The sequence below is a fragment of the Chelonia mydas genome, chromosome 8 (genome assembly GCF_015237465.2).
Source record: "Chelonia mydas isolate rCheMyd1 chromosome 8, rCheMyd1.pri.v2, whole genome shotgun sequence".
NCBI classification, from domain to species: Eukaryota; Metazoa; Chordata; order Testudines; family Cheloniidae; genus Chelonia; species Chelonia mydas.
The window spans coordinates 41,454,974-41,476,637 of record NC_057854.1 but is presented as its reverse complement, the minus strand read 5'-3'; the positions used below and the strand labels follow the sequence as shown (position 1 = coordinate 41,476,637).

The following is a 21,664-nucleotide window of genomic DNA, read 5'->3' as shown; positions in this document are numbered from 1 at the left end:
AACCTGTCCATAGGTATCATAATTCCTATGGCTGGAGTGCAGCTGGGACTGCACAGCCTCCTCTCCCTAAATGCTGATGAGGTCCAGCAGCTTGGCATTGCTCCAAGCAGGGGATTGCCTGGTGCATGGAGCAGGCATGGCCACCTGGAAAGATGCACTGAGACCACTGCACGCGTCACCAAGCAAGCAGAAAGGAGACTTTCAAAATTCCAAAGGAATGTACGGGGTCCAGAGGAATGTACAGTTGGTCACCTGAGGGCAGGGCAGTAGAGTTCAAACTAGAGAGATAACAGGCATTGTGGGACACCTCCCGGAGGCCAAACGCAGCGCTGTAATCAACCAGCGTGTCTACACTGGCACCACAGCACTGTAGCCCCGCGTAGAAAGCTAGACGCCTCTCTTTACAGCGCTGCAGCTGCGCAGTTTCTGCGCACTAAGTGGCTTGGCGGTGTGTACACCTCAGGAGTTACAATGCAGAAAGCTGCTTTACTGCGCAGAAACTTGCTGCTGTAGACAGGACCTTAGTAGTGAATTGTGCTCACAACCAAAGTCCAACAGCTTGGCCTGTCTAGTGAATAGCTAGTGTCCATATGGAGGCTCCAGCTCTGTTGTGCGTTGGATCTACTAAAAAATAATTTTCCAGGAAACACTGATTGCTTTATTTGTTGCCTGTGCTCCAAAATGCAAAGATGATGGGGAAAACAATAACTGCAATAGGGTTGGATGATAAAGCATGTAATAGTCTTGTTAAATCCTATTCTAAAAACTAATTCAAATGAGGTGCTATTGTGAGGACTGAAAACTTTCTAGCAGCCCTTACTCAAAGGGCTATGCCAAAGAGTCATGGCAAAGAGTTTGGCAAACTTATCTGAGGGGATAACACAGGGATCAGTGCCACGTCTTTTACTTAAAATCTTCATTAGTGATTAAAAGGAGCAGATAGCATGATAAAATCTGCAGATCAAACCAAACTGGGAGGACTTGCAAACACTGTGGACCAATAAATAAAACAAGGGGGCCTAGAGACCTGCATGGAGAATAAGATCAAACTTGGGGTGTGGGGAGGAAATGCAAGTTATTTAATCTTGGAGGATACGACCTGAAACTCTCTCACTTCATGGGAGGGGGATATCTGGAAAGCAGCAATTCCTAGGGTGGTGATGGAGACCAAGTTGTAAAAGAGAGATGGTTGAAAATTTTCAAATGAAAAGCTTTTTTCTGTTGACAAATAGGGTTTATTTCACACAATTTGAAGTTTATTTCACACAATCTGATTTGAAGAAATTTTTGAAAATTAAAAAAATCAAGAATTTTTTTTCAAATGAAAAACTTCAGGAAAAGAGAGGGTGATTTTTAATAATTTCCGCTTGAGAAACTGATTTTTTTAAAAGAGAATTTTTCTGGTTAAATTTTTCTTGGGGAAAAATCCCAGTTTTCTGGCCAGCTTTGTAAATGATTGCAATGTGCAATGGCAGTAAAGAATCCACTGTGCGTTCCGACTGGATATAGATATATGAGTAGTTGGAAGCTTGTGCTGATGCATGGGTGTAATTTATAAAGTCCCATGTGTAAAGAAGGTGAGAATCCGGGCTCTTGTTTCCATACACTGTGCTGTAGTGAGCAATAGTTTGTGCACAGGGCTGGCCCCTGGCTGGAGGCACAAGAACTTCTTTGTTACAATATGAAGCTGTTACCCCTTCCTTCTCTGATCAACGGTCAACTTCCAGCTGCCATAGCACCTTTGGACTCCCAAGTTCCACCGGGCTTTCACAGAGCTTGGTGGTCAAAGCTGGTGATATTCTGAACAAACAGAGTTCTCAGCCCTGCATGTAGGTGTTCATATGACTCCACACTGACTCAGCAGATGTTCTGGGCTTCAGAGTGACCATCCTAGAATCTTCTTAGATAGATGAGGATCATGCTACTGAGGGGAGTTTCTAGTTGTTCTTTATACAGCTCTGGTGTGACCAATTCTGGCGTATCACGCTTAGTGTTCCTCAGCAAACAGTAAGAAGTTCATAGAAGAGCAACAGAAATGTTCATAAGAACGGCCGTGTGACGGTCACAGAGGTCCGTTTGGGACTGTCACCTGATATGCTGAGACTGCCTCTGAGCCCGTTTTCTCTACCACTTTGGGCCTCCAGAACCCTGTCTTGTTGAGCCAGACATGCTAGCCTGCTGCACACACAGACCCAGGTCTGAACCATGTCCCCCAAAGCTGCAGGCTTTAACTGAAAACCACTTAGCTGGTACTCCTGTTTCCAGCTCCCAGATACCCAGTTCCTAATGGGGTCCAAACCCCAAATAAATCCGTTTTACTCTGTATAAAACTTATACAGGGTAAACACATAAATTGTCCGCCCTCTGTAACACTGATAGAGAGATATGCACAGCTGTTTGCTCTCCCAGGTATCGATTACTTACTCTGGGTTAATTAATAAGCAAAAAGTGATTTTCTTAAGTATAAAAAGTAGGATTTAAGTGGTTCCAAGAAATAACAGACAGAACAAAGTAAGTTACCAAGCAAAATAAAACAAAACTCGCAAATCTAAGCCTAATACAGTAAGAAACTGAATGTAGGTTGTCATAAACATACAGCTAAGAGTAGCATAAAATCCCTCCTGGGTAGCTGTACTGAATCTTTACCTGTAAGAGGTAAGAAGCTCAAATAACCTAGCTGGCACCTGACCAAAAGGACCAATGAGGAAAGAAGATACTTTCAAATCAGAGAGGGTTTGTTTGTGCTCTCTTTGTTCCTTCTCTGGATGGGGAGAGAGAAACCAGGCAGGAAATATATCTCCTGAAAACATCCCTGAAATGAGCATCTAAGGTTACAAAAATTGTAAATAATGGCAAGGAAATGCGTTAGATTATCTTTTGTGTTAGCTTGTGAATTTTCCCTAGGCTAAGAGTGAGTTTTCTTCCTGTTTTTTTTTTTTTGCAAAACTTGGAAGCTGATCCTAGAAGGGAATCCTCAGTGTTTTAAATCTTTTTATTACCCTGTAAAAAGTACCTTCCATCTTAATTTTTGCAGGTGTGATTCTTTTACATTTTTTAAATAAAATTATTCTTTTAAGAACCTGATAGGTTTTAGGACACTGAAAATCAAAGGGGTTTGGTCTGTGCTCACATTGTACCAATTGGTGAGGATATTATTCCCAAGTCTTCCCAGGAAAGGAGGTGAAGCGGCTTGGGGGAATATTCTGGAGAAACAGGGACTCCAAGTGGCCCTTTTCCTGAATCTTTGGCTAAATCATTTGGTGGTGGCAGCAATACCATCCAAGGACAAGGAAAGGATTTGTGCCTTGGGGAAGTTTTAACCTAAGCTGGTAGAAATAAGCTTAGGGGGTCTTTCATGTAGGTCCCCACATCTGTACCCCAGAGTTCAGCGTGGGGAGGAAACCCTGACACAGGTGAATCTCACCTTCAGAGATGTCCCAATAAGCTTCTTTCACAGACTGGACTCCTTCCTAGTCTGGGTCCAGCAATCACTCACACCCCATAGTTATAGTCCTTTGTTCCAGTTTCTTTCAGGCATCCCTTGGGGGTGGAGAGGCCATCTCTTGAGCCAGCTGAAGACCAAATGGGGTTTCCAGGGCCTTTTATATTCTTTCTCTTTTGAAACCCCTTTGTTCTCCTGTGTAAAATCACAGCAGCAAGATGGAGTTTGTAACCACCTCGGCAAGTTGTGTCCATGAATGATTCAGCTTTTTGCAGGCCGATGCCATTGTTTACATGTTAGTTTGAACATTCCCAGGAAAGCTCAGATGTGGATTGGCGTCTCCCAAAGTCCATTGTCAGTTAAGTGTTTCTTGATTGAGCACTTACTGAGAATAGTCCTTTCTCAACAATGATTTATACAGTCACAGTTCATGTAAATAACATCACAGGCCATACTGGGTAAGATCAATGGTCCATCTAGCCCAGTGTCCTGTCTTCTGACAGTGGCCAATGCCAAGTGCTTAGAATCATAGAATATCAGGGTTGGAAGGGACCTCAGTAGGTCATCTAGTCCAACCCCCTGCCCAAAGCAGGACCAATGAAGGGATGTATCCAATGTGGATGAAGGGAAAGCAGTGGATGTATTGTTTCTTGACTTTAGCAAAGCTTTTGACACGGTCTCCCACAGTATTCTTGTCAGCAAGTTAAAGAAGTATGGGCTGGATGAATGCACTATAAGGTGGGTAGAAAGTTGGCTAGATTGTCGGGCTCAACGGGTAGTGATCAATGGCTCCATGTCTAGTTGGCAGCCGGTGTCAAGTGGAGTGCCCCAGGGGTCGGTCCTGGGGCCGGTTTTGTTCAATATCTTCATAAATGATCTGGAGGATGGTGTGGATTGCACTCTCAGCAAATTTGCAGATGATACTAAACTGGGAGGAGTGGTAGATACGCTGGAGGGCAGGGATAGGATACAGAGGGATGTAGACAAATTGGAGGATTGGGCCAAAAGAAATCTGATGAGGTTCAATAAGGATAAGTGCAGGGTCCTGCACTTAGGACGGAAGAACCCAATGCACAGCTACAGACTAGGGACCGAATGGCTAGGCAGCAGTTCTGCGGAAAAGGACCTAGGGGTGACAGTGGACGAGAAGCTGGATATGAGTCAGCAGTGTGCCCTTGTTGCCAAGAAGGCCAATGGCATTTTGGGATGTATAAGTAGGGGCATAGCGAGCAGACCGAGGGACGTGATCGTTCCCCTCTATTCGACATTGGTGCGGCCTCATCTGGAGTACTGTGTCCAGTTTTGGGCCCCACACTACAAGAAGGATGTGGATAAATTGGAGAGAGTCCAGCGAAGGGCAACGAAAATGATTAGGGGTCTGGAACACATGACTTATGAGGAGAGGCTGAGGGAACTGGGATTGTTTAGTCTGCAGAAGAGAAGAATGAGGGGGGATTTGATAGCTGCTTTCAACTACCTGAGAGGTGGTTCCAGAGAGGATGGTTCTAGACTATTCTCAGTGGTAGAAGAGGACAGGACAAGGAGTAATGGTCTCAAGTTGCAGTGGGGGAGGTTTAGGTTGGATATTAGGAAAAACTTTTTCACTAGGAGGGTGAAACACTGGAATGCGTTACCTAGGGAGGTGGTAGAATCTCCTTCCTTGGAAGTTTTTAAGGTCAGGCTTGACAAAGCCTTGGCTGGGATGATTTGATTGGGGATTGGTCCTGCTTTGAGCAGGGGGTTGGACTAGATGACCTCCTGAGGTCCCTTCCAACCCTGATATTCTATGATTCTATGATTCAATCTCCAACTAAATCATCCCAGCCAGGGCTTTGTCAAGCCTGACCTTAAAAATATCTCAGGAAGGAGATTCCACCACCTCCCTAAGTAACGCATTCCAGTGTTTCACCACCCTCCTAGTGAAAATTTTTTTCCTAATATCCAACCTAAAACTCCCCCACTGCAATTTGAGACCATTACTCCTTGTTCTGTCATCTTGTACCACTGAGAACAGTCTAGATCCATCCTCTTTGGAACCCCCTTTCAGGTAGCTGAAAGCAGCTATCAAATCCCCCCTCATTCTTCTCTTCCGCAGACTAAACAATCCCAGTTCCCTCAGCCTCTCCTCATAAGTCATGTGTTCCAGTCCCCTAATCATTTTTGTTGCCCTCCGCTGGACGTTTTCCGATTTTTCCACATCCTTCTTGTAGTGTGGGGCCCAAAACTGGACACAGTACTCCAGATGAGGCCTCACCACTGGGATCACTGGTTGGAGTCTCTGTCTTGTGCTATGCAGGAGGTCAGACTAGGTTGTCATAATGGTCCCTGCTGGTCTTAAAACCAAAAATGAAGACAGTTAAATAAGTGGCTTGATGAAACGCCTTGCATGGTAGGGAGAACGAATAATCTGCAGATATGTGAAAGATGAAAACAGCAGGCCAATAGATGGGGCGGGGGGCGGGGGGGGTTAGGATGACTCAACCTAGGAATAATGGGTTGAGATTAAGAAATGGAAAATTTAGGATGAATATCAAGGAAAATTTCCTGACAGATGGATTAGACTGTGGAATAGTCTCCCAGGGAAAGTGACAGAACTGTCATTGTCTAGGACACGTAAAATAGACTGGACAAAGTGCTGTGATGTATAAGGAGAAATGCTCCTGCATTGGCAGGGGGGTGGTTTAGCTGCTTGGTGGAAAAGTCCCTGCATGTCTGTGCTATTTTGCAGACATTGGAGCTGTACTAATCCTATGTTCTTCTTTTTTCAGTACATTGGAAGCCTTGATGTGCCTCGGCCAAACAGCAGGGTGGAGATTGTGACCGCAATGCGGAGAATCAGGGTAAGTGTTGCAAAGGGTGTATGTTTCCTTGTGTGTGCCACATGGTTAAAGAGCCCAAGAAGCGGCACTGGAGGGCATGGCTGCCTGATGGATTCTATGCTCTTGATGAAACATTGTTTCTCGTAAGCTGGCTTCTTTGATGATCTTTTTGACTCCACATGTTCTCACTGTAGGTTTCATGTCTTTGTCTATGTTGTCTTGGATGTTGGAAGACTCCCATAAAATACGGTTTCTTTTTTTCTTGGTGGGGTATTGACTGGCATGGAGGCATCCAGTGCCTACCATGTGCCAGTGTCTTGACTTGAGTTTGGTGGGGTTTGAGTGGCTGTGGTTGTCTCAGAAGCTGTCAGCTGATAGGGAGGGGAGTGTAGAAGGAGAGCATGGTTGTGCATATCTGTCTTGGTTCCTGAAGGACAGACAGATGCATGTGCAACTCTTAGATGAAGCAGGGCATGTGTTGTGCAGAAGGCTCTCCATGAAGCGTATGTGAATGGTTGAGCCCATTGCATTTCCAGAGTTGTTCTGCTATTGCACCACTTCATTATCAGAGAGGAGTGGTGGCCCTGGAATCACAAGTGGATCTGTTCTGGGTACCTGTGTTGTTATCCCTGTGATTTGTGCCTAGTTTTTTTTTTTTTTATCATTGAAGGCCTATTTTAACTGTGTAGTCGGCTGGCCAGTGGCAGTAAGGTGGTGAGTGGTATTTACTCTTACAATTATGACACTGTCATGTTTGGAGATTTCCCTGGGATCTGCAGGAATGACACCTCAGTGATACCCCAGAACCACAGCCTGGCACTGCTCTGAATTTCTCCCAGGGTGGATTGGATTGAAATCATGATTTAAACCACTAGTCAGGAAGACTCGATTTAATCATGGATTTCTACATAAAAGTGCATTCTTGTTGGTTGTTATAACCTTAATACATATTCTTCACAACTCAGATAGATGTAGGTTTCATTTTTAGAAGGTACACACTATACATTTTTAAGTGATTTATTTAAAACTTTTCAGATTAGTTTTACAGCTATATCAGAAAATGAATGATTGTTTGGTTATTTCATTTACCAAAGGTAATTGAAGCAGATATTTATGAAGTCATTGGGAGGTGAAATTCAACAGGTTAATCATTAGTATTTGGGGGATTTTCTGGCCATGCTGTATTAGGAGGAGAACATCACCAGACAGACATTTAAATTGTTTTATTTAACTAAAACAACAACGTTGTGTATTCTGGATTTTTTTCTTCAACAGCAAACATAGAATATTTTAACAGAACAAGCATATGAATTTTTGAATTTAGTTAAACATTCAAGTTTTTTAAAATCAGGTTTGTTTTTGTTAAAAGTGTTTTTAACTAAAATAGTTAAATGAAATATTTTTAAAAACAAAACAAATTAAATTGACTGTCAGCCAGGTCAACACAAGAAACTTAAAATATTGGCTTCTGCAGCTAACTCAGTCGTCTTCACCTTCATTTTCCTGTTTGTTCATAATCTGGAAAAGAAAAACAAGCTTTCCTGCTTTTTCAGGTCCCAAACGATTTCTCAATTTGGAATGAATTAGTCCAAAGGAAGAAAATATTCTTTCTACACTGGCAGAAGAAGCTACCGCTGTTAAAAGTGAGATTCTTTTTCGAGTGATTGCTCATGTGTGCGTGCTCGCCACGTGCACCGGTGCTGGAAGTTTTTCCCCTAGCAGTACAGGTAGGGGGGAGCGCCCCCCCCCACGACCCCTGGAGCGGTGCCTGCCTGGCGCGGTATAAGGAGGGCTGCATTCACCCCACCCTCAGTTCCTTCTTGCTGCCAGTCAAGGTGCATCGGAACTGCTCAGCTCCAGCTTTGCTGCAGCTCGTCCCCAGAACTCTTCATTTGTTCAGTGGTACCTGTAGTTAGCTAATTCAGTTAGTTTAGTTAGTCATTGAGCCTGGGCCAGGGCATGCCCCGCGCCCCAGGCTTTAAGTCATGTGGCTCTTGTAGGCATTCTATGCCAAGGAGCGACCCGCACGCAGATTGTCTGTGCTGCTTGGGAGAAACCCATATCAGCGAAAGGTGCAAGATCTGCAAGTCTTTCAAGCCCCGGACTAAAAAATAAAGGGACTTTAGGCTCCGGGCTATCCTGATGGAGTTGGCGCTGGCCCCAACCGTGGCACACTGCTCCAAACCGGTACCTGGCACTGCAGCGTTGGTACATGGAGACCCTCCGGTACCATCGTCCAGTCGGCACCACTCCCTGTCCACAGGGCACGCCAAGAGGACCGGAAAGACTCCCTCTTTGTAACGGCACCGAGGGAAGTCTGGGACAGAGGCTAGGCCTATGTCGGGTAGTCCTTGATCCCCATCGGGCCCGAGGCCTCCGACTCATATTGAGCAGAGTAGCCCGGCCCCTTCGGAGCAGGCCTCTCTGGATGCCATCTACGTCCAAAGCCCTCCAAGCAGCCTGGGATGTCATGTCCATGCCGGTGCCCGGAGCTCTGCCAGTGTTGGCCCCGCGCTCCAGAGGCAAGCCACCACTGGGATCACCGCAGTCGCCACCGGCCCAGTACCAGTCTCGGTCAAGGGAACGTTCCCGACACCGCCCAGCGACCGTTCAGGGCTCAGTCCATGTGGATCGCCCTCGACACCAGCCAGACTGTCTGGATGGGTGCCGTCCAACCGGGACTCCCAGCATTGCTCATCTTCGCAAAGAAAATATCGACGGGACCATGGTGGACGTCGCCAACAGTCCTAGTCTCGCAGGAGATACCACAGTCAGTTGTGGCACAATTGTTGACACCGTTCCCGCTTGGACTCCCGTTCCAATCTCCTTCCTTAGATATTTTTAAGGTCAGGCTTGACAAAGCCCTGGCTGGGATGATTTAGTTGGGGATTGGTCCTGCTTTGAGCAGGGGGTTGGACTAGATGACCTCCTGAGGTCCCTTCCAACCCTGAGATTCTATGATTCCAAGTCTCCACCAAGGCACCGTAGCCCCGGGCGTCGATCGCCGGCGTCCCGCAGACGCGGGTCCGCCCATCGAGGCCGTTCGCGGAGCAGCCACTACCATCGGTGCCGCTCCTCCACGTCAAGATCGTGGTCCCGTGGCCTACGTAGATCCCGGCACCGCAGATACTCTTGGTCCAGAGGCAGCCGCGGATCATATGCCAGCCCGGCCTCCCCTCACAGCCGTCCGTCTACAGGCCAAGCTAGTCAGCCCAAACAGCCGGCTCCACCAGTGCCTGAGCAAGCTCAATGGCACCAAGCATCGTGGCCGGCCCAGTGGTACCAGTGGGCACCATGACCTCCACTGCAGCCCCCAGTGGGGGCTCGCTCGGTGGCCGGGACTTCAGAAGCACCATTGGCATTCATCTTTAGACCGCCAGAAAAAAGGTGCCTGGTCTCGCCCCGTCCGGAGGAGCTGATTGTGGCCCCATCCCCCTCTGTCCCGCAGGAGGACTACCGAGCCCACCAAGACCTTCTAAAAAGGGTGGCAGCGAGCCTCCACCTCCAGGCTGAGGAGATGGAAGAGCCCTCAGACTCCCTGTTCAATGTGCTGTCACCGTTCAGCACCGGTCAGGGTGGCCTTGCCACTCCATGAAGGGGTGGCAAGAATTTTGAATGCCCTGTGGCAAACTCCAGCCTTGTTAGCTCCCATCTCTAAAAAGGCGGAGTGCAAGTACTTTGTACACACGACGGGACACAAGTATCTGTATAGAAGCATAGAATATCAGAGTTGGAAGGGACCTCAGGAGGTCATCTAGTCCAACCCCCTGCTCAAAGCAGGACCAATCGCCAATTTTTTCCCCAGATCCCTAAATGGCCCCCTCAAGGATTGAACTCACAACCCTGGGTTTAGCAGGCCAATGCTCAAACCACTGAGCTATCCCTCCCCCCCCAAACCTCCGAGTTCCATGCCTGAGTGAATCATTCACCCTTCCCTTCACAAATGTTATGGAGGGTACGACACGCAGATGTAACTGCGGGGATGCTGTCATCGGCCAGGTCCAGCTTCCCATACAGAGAGCGCCAGCAGCCCTTTAAATAGCCAAAAGCACACTCCACAGTCATTCTGCACTGGCTCAGCTTGTTGTTGAACTGCTCCTTGCTGCTGTCAAGGCTCCGTGAGGAGGGTTTCATGAGCCACGGCATTAAAGGGTAAGCTGGGTCTCCAAGGATCACAATTGGCATTTCGACTTCCCCTACAGTGATCTTCTGGTCTGGGAAAAAAGTCCCAGCTTGCAGCTTCCTGAACAGGCCAGTGTTCCGAAAGATGCATGCATCATGCACTTTTCCGGGCCAGCCTGCGTTAATGTCAATGAAACACCCACGGTGATCCACAAGCGCCTGGAGAACCATAGAGAAATACCCCTTCCAATTAATGTACTCGGAGGCTAGGTGGGCTGGTGCCAGAATTGGAATATGCTTGCCTTCTATCGCCCCTCCGCAGTTAGGGAAAGCCATTTGTGCAAAGCCAGCCACAATGACATTGCACATTACTCAGAGTCACGGTTCTTCTGAGCAGGATGCAATAATGGCCCTGCAAACTTGCATCAACACGATTCCAACGGTCGACTTTCCCACTCCAAACTGATTAGCAACCGATCGGTAGCTGTCTGGAGTTGCCAGCTTCCAGATTGCAATATACACCCGCTTCTTCACCATCAGGACAGCTCGTGTCCTTGCGCCGCAGGGTGGGGGGGCGAGCTCATCACACATTCCCGTGAAAGTGGCTTTTCTCATCCAAAACTTCTGCAGCCAGTGCTCATCATCCCAGACTTGCATGAGGATGTGATCCCACCACTCAGTGCTTGTTTCCCCAGCCCAAAAGCGGCGTTCCACGGTGGTGAGCATGTCCGTGAATGCCACAAGCAAACTCATGTCATATGTGTTACTTGAGTCAATATCGTCGTCGGAACCCTCACTGTCACTTTGGATCATAAGGAATAACTCATTTCAGAGTAGCAGCCGTGTTAGTCTGTATCTGCAAAAAGAACAGGAGTACTTGTGGCACCTTAGAAACTAACAAATTTATTTGAGGATAAGCTTTCGTGGGCTACAGCGCCCTTCATCGGATGCATGCAGTGGAAAATACAGTAGGACGATTTTATATACACCGAGAACATTAAACAATGGGTGTTACCATACACACTGTAATGAGAGTGATCAGTTAAGCAAAAAAAGGCCAAAAAAAGGAACACAAACACATTTGTGAAAATCTCCCGGGGCATGACGGACAGAGGCTACTCCAGGGACACACAGCAATGCCGTGTGAAAATCAAGGAGCTCAGCCAAGCCTACCAAAAGACTAGAGAGGCAAACGGGTGCTCCGGGTCACACCCACCTGACGCTCAACTCCTTGGTGGTCGAATCAGTCAACCACAGGGAGCGGCAGGGGCAACCAGCCCTGACCCCCAAGAACAAAGACTCTCGGGGGCTGGATACTTTCGGGAGAAAAGTTTATTTGTTGTCAAGCTTTTAGCTACGAGTAGCAAACCATCAGGCTCTCCTGGGTCGCTATGAGTTTAACCTCTGGGAATCTCTCCCCAGGTTTGAGGACTCTCTCTGGGAGCTCAATAAGAAGGAGTTTAAGGCACTCGTGGAGGAAGGGGCGGCGGCTGCAAGGCATCCCTGCAAGCTGCTTCGGATGCAGTGGCCTCGGCCACACGGTCCATGGCCTCAGCGGTGTCCATGAGATGGGTGTCATGGCTTCTGCTCTCTGGGCTCTACAGTGAAGCACAGTCATCAATGCAAGATCAGCAAACAGAGCCTTCCTGTCGAAAGGGAGAAGAAACAGACACAAGGCTGCATGGCATGAAAGACTCCCGCTCGACCCTCCAGACCATGGGCCTCTATGTCCCTCCTCCGGCAAAACCCAAGTTCAAGCCACAGCAGGCTCCCACCCAGGCTGCCCTCCCGAAGTACAAGGCCGCCCAAAAAAATCAGCGGGACTGTAGAAAGCGCCCGCAATGGCAATCCCGGCCTGCCCCCCAGCCTGGATCTTCTAAGGTCAAGCAGGCTGGCAAAAGGCGTTTTTGACGGGATGCTTGGAGGTACCCTGCCGGTTCTCAGCAGGGACCTACCCACAATAAAACTCCCTTTCTCCAATCAGTTGTGTGCTTTCCTCCCAGAATGGTCACAGCTCACCTCGGACCAATGGGTCCTCAACACCATCTCCTGAGGTTACACCCTTGAGTTTACCTCCTCCCCGCCCAACTGCCCTCTGCCCCCGTCCCTCCTGGGGGACCCCTCTCACGAGGCTCTGCTCGAGCAGAAGGTGGGGCGGCTCCTGGACCTAGGAGCTATAGAGGCGGTGCCCAAGGAGTTCCTGGGCAAGGGGTATTACTCCCGGTATTTCCTTATCCCTAAGGCCAAAGGGGGGCTCAGGCCCATCATGGACCTGCGGGACCTGAACCAATACATGGTGAAACTCAAGTTCCACATGGTTTCCCTGGCCTCCATCATCCCCTCCCTGGATCCCGCAGACTGATCCCTCGATCTGCAGGACTCGTACTTCCACATCCACATATTCGAGGGGCACAGACGCTTCCTCGGTTTCATGGTGGGACAGAGTCACTACCAATTCACGGTCCTACCATTTGGTCTGTCCACTGCCCCCAGGGTCTTTACAAAGTGTATGGCGGGGGTAGCAGCCTACCTCAGACGCCAGAGGGTCCAGATATTCCCATATCTGGATGACTGGCTAGTCAAAGGCACCTCCCAGTCACAGGTGAGGGATCATGTGGCACTCCTCCTGTCCATATGTACTGCCCTGGGCCTGTAGATAAACAACGCCAAGTCCACATTAGTCCCGGTCCAACTCATAGAGTTTATTGGGGCACTACAGGATGCAACGTCGGCCAGGGCCTCTCTCCCATCAGACAGGTTTGAGACCCTGAAAGGGCTCATCGACTCTGTCACAAGGTTCCCGGTGATGACAGCCAGGGCTTGCCTGTAACTGCTGGGTCACATGTCTGCGTGCACATATGTGGTCCGTCATGCCAGACTCAGAATGAGGCCCCTCCAGCTCTGGCTGGCCTCGCAATTCTCCCAGGCCACAGGCAGAATGGACAAAGTCCTCACTGTGCTGAACACAGTGATCACCTCCCCGCAGTGGTGGTCCGCCCCAAACAACATGCTCCGAGGGGTTCAGGGACAGGGCCCCGTCGTTGGAGCTGGTGTCCGACATGTCAGACCTGGGTTGGGGGGCACATGTGGTGAACTTTCAGACCCAAAGCCTGTGGTCTCTACAAGACCTACCCCTTCATATAAACCTCAAGGAACTCAGGGCGGGTGCGACTGGCATTGTATGGCCTTCCGCTCGCACGTGGAGGGCAAGGTGGTCCGGGTGCTCACGGACAACACGGCCTCGATGTTCTATATCAACAGGCCCTCTGCCACAAAGCCCTCAGTCTGTGGGACTTCTGTAGAGCCCACAACATCTACCTAAAAACCTTCCACCTGCTGGGCGCCCTCACATTCCGGGTGGATCTCTTGAGCAGGGATTTTTCCTCTCGGCACAAGTGGTCTCTACACCCGGAAGTGGCTCACCAGCTCTTCCGAAGGTGGGGTACTCCCAAGGTGGACCTATTTGCGACCGGGCAGAACCGACAATGCCCCCGGTTCTGCTCCGGGGGGGCCTTAGAGAGGGGCGCTATCTCGGATGCCTTTCCCCTGTCCTGGTCAGGCCAGCTCCTCTACGCCTTTTCCCCCTGTTCCAGGTGATCAGCAGGGCCCTGGAGAAAATAAAGACGGACAAAGCCAGGGTCCTTCTCATTCTGCCAGCTTGGCCCAGGCAGCACTGGTACGGGACCCTCTTGGGGCTGGTGGTAGCTCCACCCGGACCTGCTCTCTCAGGACCAGGGCCATCCCAGCCTAGCAACAGTTCACCTCACGGCATGGCTGCTCAGTGGCTAGGTGGCAAGGAAAGGACATGCTCGAAAGTAGACGGCCCTCCACTTGCCGCTCCAGCTTATCCTTGATTACCTCCTCCACCTGAGGGCCCAGGGACTGGCGCCCTCGTCAGTCAGGGTGCACTTGACGCCCATATCGGCCTTTCCCATGCTATAACCGGCCGGTTCCTTAAGGATTTGGACTGTTTCTACCCATATTCCAAGCTTCTGGTTCCACAGTGGGACCTAAACCTGGTGCTGGATCATCTCACTGGCCACGTGTTCCTGGTCGCACCTCTCGTGGAAGGTGGCCTTCCTGGTAGCTATCATGTTGGCCAGGCAGGTCTCGGAGCTCAGGGCCCTAACCTCCGAACCGCCGTATACGGTTTTTCATAAGGACATGGTCCAGCTCCGCCCACACCCCATGTTCCTCCCGAAGGTGGTCTCTGCCTAGCATATGGATCAGGACATTTTTCTGCCAGTCCTCTGCCCCAAGCCTCACGCAACTAGTGAGGAACGCCATCTCCATGTGCTCGACGTGCGGCGAGCTCTGGCTTTCTACCTCGAGCGGACCAAGCCGTTCAGAAAGTCTTCGCAATTTTTCATCATCTCGGCTGAGTGCGTGAAGGGTCAGCCGATTTCCACTCAGCAGCTTTCTAAGTGGATCACTTCGTGCATCCATTCCTGTTACGAGCTGGCGGGGGTTCCCACACCGCCCATTGTGAGGGCACACTCAACTCGGGCGCAGGCCTCGTCGGCTGCCTTCGTGGCCCACGTCCCCATCCAGGACATTTGCAGGGCCGCCACGTGGTCTTCGGTTCACACATTCACCTCGCACTTTGCGATAATCTCCCAGGCCAGGGATGATGCCAGGTTCGGCAGGGCGGTACTCCGTCCCGAGAACTTGTGAACGCCTACCCACCTCCAACAGATACAGCTTGGAATCACCTATTGTGGAATACACATGAGCAATCACTTGAAGAAAAGACGGTTACCTTTTCTGTAACTGGTGTTTTTCAAGGTGTGTTGCTCATGTCTGTTCCACATCCCACCCTCCTTCCTCTCTGTCGGAGTTGTCTAGCAAGAAGGAACTGAGGGTGTGGGGAGCGCAGCCCTCCTTATACCATGCCAGGCAGGCGCCACTCCAGGGGTCGAGGGTGGGGGGGGCGCTCCCCCCTACAGGTACTGCTCGGGGAAAAACTTCCAGCACCAGTGGACGTGGCGAACACGCGCACCTATTGTGGAATAGACATGAGCAACGCATCTCGAAGAACACGACTTACGGAAAAGGTAACTGTCTTTTATCACTTCAACAGTCTCTGAATCCAAGTGCTTAAGTGACTTCCACCTGGTGTGACTTTCTTTAAAACATCATCAGCAAACATATTCCTTGAATGGTTCTTATTCCCAAACTGGGTCTCTTTTACGGCCTGCTGCCATTTATAGGTTTTCCTGTCTAGTGAGAGAATGGTATGGTAGATCTCAAATCAATGAAGGCCACACTCAGAAAGACCTCAAGACTTCTGGAATATGCTGCTCAAACAGTTTCACTTTTGTTTCTACTGCCTTTTGTTTCTACATTTATCTCCAGACATCTTCTCCTTGTCCAGATCTATTCCGCCCTCAACAATCTTTTGTTCATTGAACTTTCTGAAACTTTGCACTTTTAGTAAGAGGTAAGGGATTGACTCTGTGTACACAAATTTGCAGCCGGACAATAGGGTTGAGGTCTGTTATTTCTCACCTCTCTCTATATAATTTATTTATTTCAAAACATTTTTGCTCTTAACCAGCATGCTACCTCTGGAGACAGAAATCCACAGTTTGAGAACTGCAAAAGTAAGCATCTCTGATGGTATCTTCTAGACTGAGCACTGAGTCCCATTGGGTAGATAGAAAGATTAACCTAAATAATCTATACAGAAGCCCCTGGAACCCCATAAGACTGGGTCCCTAATCCATGAACTATTGGAACTCATTTAGAAAACTTTTGTTAAACATTACATGAATATATTGTCTAATACTATAGAATTAGAATTTATAATCCCTGTTCCATGATGAGATACATTATAGCTCAAAGATATCTTAATTAAAACTATCTTTAGATAGGTTTTTTCTCAGAGCATTTTATCAAAAAAATCACATTTTTTTATTTAAATCGGATTTATTTATTACATTGATTTTTCTCCAGCCTGATTTCTCCCAAGAGGAGTAGTTCCCAGTGCATTGCTAGCCAGTGCCAGGGGCTTGGGGATTGCTGCCTTTGTGTTAACGTTCTGTCGTGCTATACAAGGGGGGCTGTGCTGCGCACACAAGGATGTACGCAGAAGCTAGGTGTAGTAGAGAGAGTGAGCCTGGAGCATAGGGCCTGGTGCAAGACCTGAGGCCTAAATCAAAGTTAGAAAAAGTCAGGCCCTGTCACAATGCAAACACCTACTTACAACTTCACTACCTGGTACGTGAACTTGGCAAAAACTTGGCTGGCACTGGTAAAACACAGGCATTCTAAGTACTACTAGGCGCTGGGTATTCATGTAAACACATTCTGTAAGGCTAGCACAGGTCCACCCCAACATGGAGTTATGGCATAACCCCAGTCATGGGTGATGGCACAGGAACACACCGACCCCAAGTAACACAGAGATGGGAGGATGATGGTGGGGGATGTTTTGTTTGAATGAGCTGGTCCAAGGTGTGGGGTCAGTAATTGACCACATAAGGAGTGTGATACGTAACCTGTTCCCATCCATGTATACAAGAGAAATCCTTGGAGGGGCACCTTTGTCCAGCTGAAAGTGCCATTGCTGAGTGAGCTGAGCCCATTATGACGGGCATACCTGTTAGTGTCCCTGTAGCTCCTGGGGGGCACTAGGACCATGCTCTGTTGACAATAAACCTGGCTGAGCGCCTTTGCCACAGAACTCAGTTTGTGGTCTTTCTGGGCGATGCTGTCGGGTTTGCTGAGCCAGCTATCTGTGCAGCTTGGTACAGCTTACTGAGAGAGTATGTGTGCACACCAGCTGCCAACAGTAGGCACCTGAGGGTAGATGTATTGAACCTGTATATTGGGTATATGTAATGCTGAGTGCTGCTTGGCTCCCCTTTAAATAGGAAATTAGTCAAAGGAAATGAGCTGTGCACAGGAGAAGGTTGATTACTACTTCCCTGCTGGATGAGCGTTTTAGCTACACAAAAGACACGGTCTTGATGTTGTGCCTATGGGTGTGGGAATATGCCTGTGCGATGACTGGTAATGTGCTAGTTACTGTATCCAATTGGAGAATGCACAGCAGGGGGGTCTGTAGGGACCCTACTGGGGTTTTGAGGGGGTTCCAGTTTTCCTGATGTTAGTAGTGACTGCGGATAGGTTCAGACATCTTCTGGGTTACCCTGGCCGAAGATTTTTGGGTATTTGTCCAAAGATCTCATGTTCTGTTCTGGCTGAATTAGAATGGCCATGAGAGAAGTCTGCCTTCTGGCGGCTCTGCTGTCTGCCTCACTTGAAACCAGAAAGTGCAGAGGGGCATGTACGTGGTAGTGGGGTAGGGTGGGCGGAGGCTAGGAAGCAAATGACACTTTCAGCCCTTTGGGTTTGGTTTGATTCTGCCATATCCAGCCTACCCTCTAAGCTGGCAGCTCAACATCTCCCGCAGCCTTCATGGGATGTGGTGCTAGGACTTGGAGTGGTTCAGCCCAGCTGTTACTTCACAGATGTTGATGTTTCAGAATTACCACAACTGGCAGTAACCACCACCCCCTCTTGTTGGCAGCCTGAGCCTAGAAACCAAGGACTAGAGAACGCTTGGGAGGGAGGCATCCTATCACCCCTGGAACAGTGCTATCTCCCCGGCTCCTTGAAGTACCAGTTCCGTCAGTCTCTGTGCGTGTGGTTCTGTCAAAGTTTGACTCAGACTCACAATTTATCAGACCACTCTGTTTTATTAGCAAAGCTGCTCTGCTAATACATTTAGAAGTGAGCCCCCCGAGTGCGGCTTGTGTCTCTTAATTTATACAGCTTGCTGGAGAACAAGTTACAGAGAAGTTACAGACAAAAGAAAAAAAGATTTTAGTCACCACCCTTCGAGATCCCTGAGACCAGTCACATATCTTCAATTACCTGCTACCCTTAACAATCTCCTTTAACAGCTTCCAGTTAACTTAACTAATTGCCCTTCACACCTTCCATTCTGATGCCTGCTTCTTAGACGTGCTGGCTCTATCTTAATTGCTTCTCCATTCAAAAGCTAACTGTCCCTATGTGTGCTCCCTCAGATACTTTGTAACATGTTTTGGCATGCCCTCTCATATACAATGTATCCAGCATGTCCCCTTATACAATGTTATACTTCCACAGTTCATACTGAGAACTTGCTCTGTTGGCGAACAAGCAAGCTCCTCTCACCATCCGGGAGCATTGCCCAGTGGCAAGAATCCTTCTTATTAAAACACACTGGACACATCTCACATCACTGACGTATTGGATTCTAAGCAAAGTTATACGTAGTACCCTGGCTTTTGATTTGTTCCCAGTAGTACCTGCAGCGTGCTTAGTGCTATACAAGCATAAAGGAAGGGCTGGTCACTGGCCAGAACAACTTAAGACTAGAATGTACTCCCCGCTGGGGACTGATTTAAAACTTGTCCTGTCCGCTGATCAGTGAGACGAACGCTGATGAGAGCCCACCTCCCCTGGGAGAACCACAGAGGGGACAGCGCTGCGATTCCAAAGAGCTAATAGATCTCCCCCAAACCTCTGCTTTGTCTGCATTAATCTTGCAGTGGAGTCCTCAAGTCTTCCTTCATTTAGATTATTTCAAAATGTCCCAAAGTCCATCTCCGATGGCCTAAGCCAGTGAAGCTTCTCATTGAAACCTGACAGATAAAACACATGCCCCTTCCAGAATGTTGCACAACAGATGAGTCCTCTGTACTTCACAGATCAGTCGTGTGTAAATATCCTGTGGTGAGGTGTGGAAGGGTGCTGGTTGAGAAGCCCCTAATCAGCTCCTGCCACTCCAGCCCAAATCAAGGGGAATGGCTTGGGGCTGGGTGAATTGCCCTATGTTTGACTGGTAACTGACCACATCTGTCAGCCTCATTAGCAGGCGCTATAAGGCTTGAAGGAAGTGAGAGAAGGGGCGGGGGGAAACTAAGAGTGGAAGGTTAGGCTCAGAGGGAGTAGGAGCCTCCTAGTCTGTTGCTAACCAGGTCTGTGGTAGGCCAAGCAGTTGTAAAGCTTGTATATAGTCAGAAACTGGTGGTGGGGAACTGATCACAAATAAAGAACACGGGTGTTGCACCAGACTGAAGTGTCCCTGATTCACGGAGGAGTGGGGCCAAGGGGCCGAATACCCAGGGGTACAGCGTGAACCCCATTACATGAGGGTCTCCTTCTATCCTGATCAAATATCATCTTATGCAGTGCTGGACTTTGCCATTTTCTCCTGTGCTAAAAGGCCAGGTTGCCTGCTCACTACAAACCCGAACCATAAACAATGGGCAAAGAAGAAGAATTTAATGCCCTTTGGACACTGACTTTGTGGGCACTTCATTGACGTTTCCATCTTCAGCAAGACAAAAGTGGTGGAGGACTGACTTTCGTCAAGAAGGCTTCTTTTCACAGCTCTCTTCAGTCCATTAACAATTGACACCCTGACCCAGCCACAACTTGCAAAATCATTTTAATGTGAAATTTGTTCTCCTTTTTCAGTATGTCTGTGCAGCACTGAATGAATGACTGTTTACTGCTGGAGGAATTTTGCATCACTGCGCATGCACAGAATTCATGGCCCCCCACAGATTTCTTTGCTTCCCCACAGAAAAATGACTTCTGACCAGGAAGTAAAGGGAACCCACAAGAGTGGTCACCACCCCTCCCCAGCAGTGCAGGCAGGTTGGTTTGGGCATCTGGAGCAGCCGGGAGAGATGTAAATCACCGCCAGAGCTGGGGGCTGGGCAGTCATTCCTTGTTATTGCGGCACGCTCAGGGTGGAAGATCAGGGCTTTGGGGCGTTTCTGAGGAGGTAGGAGTGGGGCAGGCTCTGTCCCCTCAGGCAGAGCAGAATGTAGCAGTCTGTTGGCTTTGTGAATTGTTCCCGTTGTCCTTAGTGAATTCCCCAGGAGTATAAAACAAGTGTAAAAATTTTAAGGCTCCTTTACATTGCCAGAGTGGTGTAAAGGAGCCTTATTGTAAAGGACAGTATGGCCTTATAAATGCTTATGGTGCTTTAGTGATCAGAACCGGTCTACATTTTTGGACTGAAAAAAATTCCTATCAAAATGTGCTTCATGAACTGTTTGTTACTGACCTTTTTCGAGATGGTCAGAAGGTAATATAAATTGTGAGTTTGAGTCCCCAGCCCTCGCTTGCTCCTCAGTTACCTATGATGTAACACTGAGCATATGGCTGCATATATTTGTTGAATGATAACTAGAAATAAAGGGTCAAACCTAGCTACATTACTATTAGACAGAGGGAGCTTGGGGATTTCCTCCAATGCTCCCCACTTCCATTCTCCACGCATTGTACTGTAGTTGAAATAAATTACCAAAGTAATTGAAACCAGCGTGATTATATTGCATTATTTTAACAAATAAAATATGCAGAATTTTAAAATATTGTGTGCAGTTTTTAATTTTTTTTATGCAGAATTCCCCCAGGAATAACTGTTATAACTTGTTTCAGAGTAACAGCCGTGTTAGTCTGTATTCGCAAAAAGAAAAGGAGTGCTTGTGGCACCTTAGAGACTAACCAATTTATTTGAGCATAAGCTTTCATGAGCTACAGCTCACTTCATCTGTAGCTCACGAAAGCTTATGCTCAAATACATTGGTTAGTCTCTAAGGTGCCACAAGTACTCCTTTTCTTATTGTAAGGAGAGTGATCACTTTAAATGATCTGGAGGATGGTGTGGATTGCACTCTCAGCAAATTTGCAGATGATACTAAACTGGGAGGAGTGGTAGATACGCTGGAGGGCAGGGATAGGATACAGAGGGACCTAGACAAATTGGAGGATTGGGCCAAAAGAAACCTGATGCGGTTCAATAAGGATAAGTGCAGGGTCCTGCACTTAGGACGGAAGAACCCAATGCACAGCTACAGACTAGGGACCGAATGGCTAGGCGGCAGTTCTGCGGAAAAGGACCTAGGGGTTACAGTGGACTAGAAGCTGGATATGAGTCAGCAGTGTGCCCTTGTTGCCAAGAAGGCCAATGGCATTTTGGGATGTATAAGTAGGGGCATAGCGAGCAGATCGAGGGACGTGATCGTTCCCCTCTATTCGACATTGGTGAGGCCTCATCTGGAGTACTGTGTCCAGTTTTGGGCCCCACACTACAAGAAGGATGTGGATAAATTGGAGAGAGTCCAGCGAAGGGCAACAAAAATGATTAGGGGTCTAGAGCACATGACTTATGAGGAGAGGCTGAGGGAGCTGGGATTGTTTAGTCTGCAGAAGAGAAGAATGAGGGGGGATTTGATAGCTGCTTTCAACTACCTGAGAGGTGGTTCCAGAG

At 48.4% G+C, this 21,664-nt stretch overlaps 1 protein-coding gene across 11 annotated transcripts in view; it reads left to right on the top strand.

Moving 5' to 3' along the window:
• LOC102945167 (nitric oxide synthase 1 adaptor protein) overlaps positions 1-21,664 on the top strand; it is a 188,816-nt gene that overhangs the window by 41,450 nt on the left and 125,702 nt on the right. For all 11 annotated transcript variants that reach the window (XM_043520861.1, XM_043520860.1, XM_043520859.1 and 8 more), the window contains one exon: positions 6,211-6,282. In XM_043520861.1, the coding sequence (XP_043376796.1) occupies positions 6,211-6,282 (72 nt within the window). The remainder of the gene's footprint in view (positions 1-6,210; positions 6,283-21,664) is intronic.